Genomic DNA, 7,933 nt, shown 5'->3' with positions numbered 1-7,933 from the left:
CCCTTCATGCCTAGTGTCTGTCCACTCTTTCAGGAGTCCCAAACTGAACAGCTCCTCACTGCCCCCAACCCATGGAGGGCAATGGGGGTGCTCTGGACTCTGCTCCCCAGAGATCTGTGGCCTATGGGGATCAGAGATGGCAGGGGTGGGGAAGCAGAAAGCCTCTGTGTCAGTTTAACTTCCCTGTTAGGGACCCTGGGTGGGGGTCACAGGCTTATTTGGGGTGGGGGGAAAAGTAGTGAGGTTGAGGTGGGGGCTTTGTGGCCCATTGCTGGTGGCGGGTGGTTGGTTGTGCCTGTAACAGTAACACTAGTCCATTGCTCGGTGGTGGGGTGGGGGGAAAACAGAGCCATTGCACAATGGGCACTTCATAGAAAAGAATAGCTACCAACTCCCATGTTCAATGTGAAGTGATTTAGCTCATTAACTGTTAATTATTCCTCATTCTCTATGCTCCTGCAGACAGTCCTGGCCTGCAGGTCCCACCCTGCACACAGGAGCTGGAAAATCCTGGGAGCTCTTGTAGGGGAGGAGGGGGCAGAGCTCCCAGCCCCCTCCTGGCACTGACCCTTGGAAGGCATGATGGTCTGGGTATGCGACCACCCAAGATGGAAATTTGGCCGCAATGCTGTCCCTAAAAGGTAAGGGTGCTGCCCCTTAGCCATGTACATGTGGACACATCTGTCCAGGGACATTTGCAAGCAGGTTCCCAATCAGTGACATTCTTGGAACGGCTCAAGTGTTATGTTTGTCTGCACCCTTTGAGTCACGAGACCATTTTTGCCCTCTGGGGATGGGAGGCAGGGTGGGGGACTGCCACGCACTCACAGGACCTAGTTCCATATACATCAGCTCAGAGCAGTGAGGCTTGGAGTCTGTATGCACGGGCTACTTTGCATAGGAGCATCCCGCTGCAGGTGTCCTGCTGTGCTGAGGGGCTATAAAACCCTTGGCTCTATTCTCCAAGGTTTATTGAGCAGCACCTGCCAGCCCTAAAGCAGTGAAATGATGGCACAGATTCAGCTGTTCTGGTTCTTGGCCTTGTGGATCCCAGGTAAGAGTCAGGGGTAGGAGCCTCCCCACCCAATAAACCTTAATTAAAAAAAAAAAAACAAGCAAGCAACAATCCTTTAAATAAATTTTACTGCATTTTAATGTGCAAAATTAATCCTTTTACCAAGCAAGGTCATTCTTTTTATAGCGCTTATTGTGAATGATTTCTTATCAGCACCTGTTCTTTCATGTTTGAATACAGGCTGCTATGGGCAACTCACTGACTCGGTCTCCTCACCCTGCCTGTAGGAGAACAAGCCACCATCAGCTGCCAAGGCAGCTCCACCCTAACCAGCAGCTATGTATCCTGGTATCAACAAAAGCCTGGACAAGGTCCTAGGCTTCTCATCTATCAAGGCTCCAGCCTGGCCTCTGGGGTGCTCTCCTGGTTCAGTGGCAGTGGGTCTGGCACTATTTATTCTCTTACTATCAGCAGTGTTGAAGCTGGTGGTAAAGGAGATTCCTACAGTCAGTATCCATTCACAGTGATACAGACCAGTACAAAAACCTTCCTCCTCTGTGTGCACAAACACTTTCTGTGCAGATGGCGGTCTTGTCAGTGTAACTTTGTGTGCACTGTTGTGTGTCCAGGGCATTTTCCTGTAAAACACATCTTTCTGTACACCCTCTTTTCAACCCTCCAGCAAAACAGGATTGACACAGCGGTTCCATTTCTTGAACTTCACTGGCACAAGCCAGGCCGCTCTGCTGTAATGGCCACATAGAAATCACCTGCTGGACTGACACAAACCTTCACCTTTGCATTGCAGCTTGTGCCCAACAGACTCAAGTTACTGTTCAGCTGGTCATCACTGGCTCATAGGGACGTATAAGCACCAAGCCTCAGCCAAGTATATTCATTGTCAGATGATTCCTGTTAGACCCCAACTCCATGCAACACCCACGGCTAGGGAGACGAAGGTCCAATTGCTCGTGAATCCTGGTACTCATTAGCCAGAGCAAGCAGGGAGCAAACACCATCTCACACTGCTCACCACAACTTTATTCCGAATGGAGACAGCTTTGGACAAGGGTCCCTCACAGACAAACAGCTGGTGAACCAGGGGACCCGCCCTGAACAATAGTGCTTTCCAACTTTTTATACGCCTTGGTTCATACTTATTAACATTCACTCCACCCTCGTCCCTCCTTTGGTTACATCCATTTCTCCTTCCTTCTCAAATTCTGCCTCTGTTTACTGTTTGCTTCCTTAGCATGCTACTGCCTATGCATTTTATTCATTTACATGCCTCTCTGCTCCATCTCCTCCCAGTCAATTGTGGTTTCTTGCTGGTTCTTTCTAGTTGCTTGCTGACTTCAGCACCATCTCCAAGGCTGTACTTCTGCTTTGTCCCCAGATGATAGCCATTGGTCTGCATCCTATTTTTACACAACACATCATGCACTTTGCACTCTATCTTTTTGTTAAGAATCCACTATGTAAACATTAGCAAAGTTAGTTGCTTTTAATATATCATCCAGCCTTCTGACTAACAGCTTTTGCTGAGACACAGGAAAAAGCCTTCATTCTGCTGCACACCCAGTACTGCCCACAATCCATATCATTACCCTAATATAAAGCATCACCAAAAACTTCCTATTTCACTAATGAGCATTAAAATAGGCTAATGAATATGTTTTCTAGTATCTCACAATGGAGGTACTAGATTTAATGTGCAGTAACTAAAACACATTAATGAATGTGTAGATGCACCAGATGAAAACCATTCTATGAAGCCTAGTTGTGCAAGTAACACACCCAGAGTGAATCCTTGGCTCTATAGTAGTCAATGAAAGCTTTACAATCAACATGAAAAGAGCCACGGATTTAAACAGTGAATGAAAAATTACCCTAATATAAAGCATCACCAAAAACTTGCTATTTCACTAACGAGCATTAAAATAGGCTAATGCACATGTTTTCTAGTATCTCATAACAGAGGTACTAGATTTAATGTGCAGTAACTAAAACACATTAATGGATGTGTACATGCACCTGATGAAAACCATTCGATGAAGCCTAGTTGTGCAAGTAACACACCCAGGGTGAAACCTTGGCTCTGTAGTAGTCAACCAAAGCTTTACAATCAACATGAAAGGAGCCATGGATTTAAACAGTGAATGAAACTAAGTAGAAAAGTGACACAGGCATGGGATACTCAGTGGATCTACAATTTGCCACTAATCCTCACTTACACCCAGGAGGAGTGATTCTGTTAAAGGAATGAGGTCTTTACCACCAAAAATTCTGGTGTTAGTTGAGGGAAGAATAAGAAACATAGGATGTCAGAGCCATGGAGAACCGTGATCCACATGTGCAATGATTAATACAGCCCTTTCACTGCACTCTCTGCATTGGGCAACAGGAGATGTAGATTTGCATAGAGCCGATTTGCATATTTCCACCCCAGTGACATCCCTCGGATCTCTGGGGCTATTATAAGATGGATCATAAAGGCTTTGTGTTTCTCAGGTCTGCATCAATCAGTCTAAAGCATCAAGATGATCCTGCAGATTCCGCTTCTCTGGCTTCTCATGCTCTGGATGCAGGGTAAGAACTGCAAAATAATACTTTGATACAACTACATAGCCTGTGATAGATAGATTTAAAATCCCAGGGTGATGTGTATATTAGAAACAACTAAAGGAACTTAATAGATCTCTTTCTTCAGTACAGAAAAGCTTTGAATTTCAAAGTTGCTCTTTACAAGCAGAATACTATTTCAAACTGAATATGGGGAAAATTTTAAAAAGTTAAATAAAATCCACCCAGATCATTGCTTTAGTTCATAATGACTCTATCTACCTTGCTTTACATTTCCTTGCTCCCTCATACAGGCTCCAGCGGAGACATCCTCATCACTCAGACTCCAGAGTCCCTGGCCGTGTCTCCAGGAGACACAGCCACCATCAAGTGCAAAGCCAGTTCCAGCATCAGCACCAGCATGCACTTTTATCAGCAGAAATCAGGGCAGGCTCCTAAGCTCCTTATCAAATATGCTTCCACTCGTATCTCTGGTGTCCCAGACCGGTTCAGCGGCAGTGGGTCTGGGACAGATTTCACATTCACAATCAGTCAGGTTGAAGCAGAAGATGCTGGTGATTACTATTGCCAACAAAGCAGCAGCTATCCTCTCACAGTGCTACAGCCCAATACAAAAACCTCCCTGCTCTGTTCAGTTCTGCTGCTCCCGGCACCAGCTGCTTCCTGCCCAGTCTGCTGACCCATAACAGCACAAGCAAGTATTGGTCATGTTTGTGGCTCTTCACCCTTTTATTCTCCCCTGCAATTTCATAAATCTCCCACCAAATGAGATTCCTTACATGACATTTCCTATTGGCATTATGGTACAATACCCTTGCAATTACATTCTGAATGCAGGAGGAAGAGATGCTCTAGTACTCAGGGGAGTGTGGCCTATAGGTAGTCTTATTAATGCTTCTTCCCCAAGCTGCTTTATTAACCTGCCCTCTTGAACCACAACTTCATTTACATATATTATCCTCATCCAATATGTGTATGCCATTAGCACCGAGGAACTCCTCTCTTAGACCAAAGGCAGACGATGTTCTTTGGGTAAATCTGGTATCTTTTATTAGACCAACTCAAATAGTTGGAAAACTTCTTCTTAGCAATTTTTTCGGCACAAACATCCTTCATCAGTCTCTCAGTTCTAATCCTCAAAGAGAATTTACAAAATACCTTTCACAGGCGAGCCTATGAACTTCACTTCATCAGTCTGCTGGATACCAGAAATCACGGCCTAAATATAGACATTGGATTTATGACACATGATAACCTGCCTAACATCTGACTCCCCATGTAAACACTCCACTTCATACCAGTCATTCTCATTCCCTTCCTCACTACCCTGATGTCTCTCACCCTTTGACTACATCCACAGTCATTCTCCCTTCTCCCCACACCTGTCTCTCACCTACTGACCAACCAAGTTTACATTTTAATTGACTGGCTTTCTTGCATAGGTACTGGCCTCTGGCTCCTTTACCACTCCATCCAGAAAGAGTACAGACCATCTACTGATGCTTCCTCAGTCTGAGGAAGGGTGTTTGTGCCTGAAAGCTTGCTAGTTTTTCCAACTATTTGAGTTGGTCTAATAAAAAATATTGGATTACCCAAACAACCTTGTCTGCCTATGTCCTTAGACCAATATGGCTACAACCTACACTCCTGAAGCTCTGAGACCATGGCATTTTCATCCTGCACAAACCCCACACAGAGGCTTTCCCCCCAAAAAATCATAGGTTAAGTGCCTATGATTGTATGCCACTAGTCTGTAGACAACCATATACTCTCACTACAGCATTTGTTTCCACCCTGAAATCCATGGCAATCACAGCAACGGGACTTAGGATCTCTAGTTCTGCAGGCTCAAGCCTCAACCACTGGAGCTAAACTAGACCCTTAGCTCTGTGGGACCATGGACGTTCCAGGGAGGATGCTGTGATTGCACACAGCACAAAGCACATGTATCCTATCAAGGTCCAGACCATTGCAATGCAAGTGTCTACTTCATTGAACAAGATTTACTTGCTTCTGTGGAACAAGATTTACCATCAATGCAAACAAAATAAGATCCACAAATACCCATGTACCATAACCCTCTTATTTAAATGGGAAAAATGTGGATGGATTGTGTTTGAACCACTGGGGTTCTTACTCACTGAAAAGTTTTACAAAGGTTCCCAAGTGGTTCATAATTAATTGATTTGGAGAAAAGGTAAAATGTCTTTGTTAAGCAATTTTTACCAAACATTGAAGAAGAAAGTGGATCTCTTGTTACCCATTCAGTGGCTAGCTCCTCACTTTGCAGCCCCACATTTATAATGTACCCTGAGGAAGACTCTATGACAGACTATGCTTGTTATTATCCTACAATGCACTTTCAATCTATTCTGTGAGTTTGTATCCTGCATGGGGTGAAGGTGTGGGGTGCCCCAGTACCCTTGGGAAAAAAAAGTGCTCTCTATCATCCATCAGTCATCTCATTGCTACTTCCCCAGTTAATATCCCTACAGTAATCTGCCACATTACATTGCAACTCCCATTTTATGCACTAGTCTCATTTGTATTGTGATAGGACCAAGGAGCCTTGCTCTTGGACCACAGCCCCTTTGCCACTACACAGACAGTGAAATCACTGATGTTTCCCCAGAGTCTAAAGATTAAATGACCCTTTAATGAATGAAATCCAGCAGTGCTTGAACTAGGAGGTTGTCTTATCTGTAGAGAACCGGTAATCCGTGTTCACTCCACCATCCAATTCCTCTCTGAAGTCCATGGCGACAACAAGGTCAGGACTCGGACCCTCCAGTTCTGCAGGTTTAAGTCCCAACAACTGGAGCTAGAACAGACTCTCCATCAGCCCTTAATACTGTGAGAACAACAGCTTTCCAAGGGTCTATTTTCAGTCCACCCAGATCAGGGCACATGTAGACTTCCCAGGATCCAGATCACTGCTACAATAAAGTCTTTTTCAGGTAATATGTATTAAGACAGTATTTTCCATAAATCCAAATAAAATGATGAGATCCATAACTATCCAGGTACCTTACAATTTTCCCATGTTTTAAAGAGAGCAAGTTTGGCTCAAATACAGCCCACCTGTGAGGTTGCTAGAATATCATAAAAGGCTAAAAGAAATGCTCTCAAGGATGAGTATTATTTCTTTCCCAAATTGATTTATTATTGAGCTTTCCACCATCAGCCAGGCAATAATTTCAGCCTGAACTGATTTGACTTGTATCTCTGGAGTTCCAGACCGTTTCAGCAGCAGTGGATCTTGGACAGACTTCACATTCACAATCAATCGGGATGAAACAGAAGACACTGGTGATTATTACTGCAAACAAAGCAGTAAATGGCCTGTCACAGTGCTACAACCCAATACAAAACCCTCCCTGCTCTGCTCAGTTCTGCTGCTCCTGGCACCCGCTGCTTCCTGCCGTCGCAGGCCAGGTAACCTGTGACAGCAGGACTGTGCTAGTCACAGTCACTGCACTTCACTCATTGGTTCCCCCATTGTTTCATATCTCCCACCCAACGAGACTCCTTATACAATACTCCACCATCTCTCCTGACTTGTTAAGTCTTCAGTGGCAAATTTCCCGTGCTTGTTTCTTGTAGTATAAAACAGTCTTAATGCAATTTTTAAATGCAGTCCCAAATGGGCGGGACGGGGCGGGGGGGATTGTTCCTCCCATACCAGAAACCATCATGGTGCTTCCAGGATGCCTGGACTATGGAGTTGTGAAATATTGTCGGGATAAAGCAGCATGCCAGTCTTTTCATTGCTTCTTCCCAGGTGCTACTCTATTAATCTGCCTTACTGAACGGTGACTTCACTTACATATTACCCTCATTTGTATTCCAGGAGCCCTGAGAAGCCCCACTCTTGGGCTAGGACTCCTTTGCCACTGCACAGGGCTAAAATACAAATGGTTCCCAAAAAACGGACATATTCATAGAGAACGTTAGGCAATAGAACCCAGGCTCTTTGGACATGCCTACTTTGTAGACAACCATGAATGCGCCTCCATGCCATCACCCATTCCCATCGTCCATTTCCATGCGTACCCTGCCCAAGGGCCAGGTCATCCTAATAGGTATATCTGTTTCATGTAACCTTGATTGGCACAGTATTTGCCATGAATGCAAACAAAATGAAGAGATCCACAACTATGAGGGTCTCTTCCCCTGCAGAGAAAAGGTCTTAACAGATTCATCATGAAGTAATTTGGAATGGCACTGAAAGCCAGAAGAAAAGGGAGATAAAAAAAAACAAAAGGTCACACACACTTGGTGGACTGGGTCATTTATAAGAGTCTGCAATCACATCCTGTAAGAAAACTGGCATCC

General features: G+C 44.6%; 1 gene segment (V, D, J or C); it reads left to right on the top strand.

Annotated features, from left to right (window-relative positions):
• Positions 1-3,512: 3,512 nt before the first annotated feature.
• LOC106721853 lies at positions 3,513-4,277 on the top strand. The segment is given in 2 exon segments: positions 3,513-3,604; positions 3,892-4,277. Coding segments are annotated over 2 exon segments (435 nt in total).
• The last annotated feature ends 3,656 nt before the right edge of the window (positions 4,278-7,933 follow it).

Source organism: Alligator sinensis, unplaced genomic scaffold (genome assembly GCF_000455745.1).
Source record: "Alligator sinensis unplaced genomic scaffold, ASM45574v1 scaffold23_1, whole genome shotgun sequence".
NCBI lineage: Eukaryota > Metazoa > Chordata > Crocodylia > Alligatoridae > Alligator > Alligator sinensis.
This window is presented reverse-complemented; position numbering and strand designations above follow the sequence as displayed.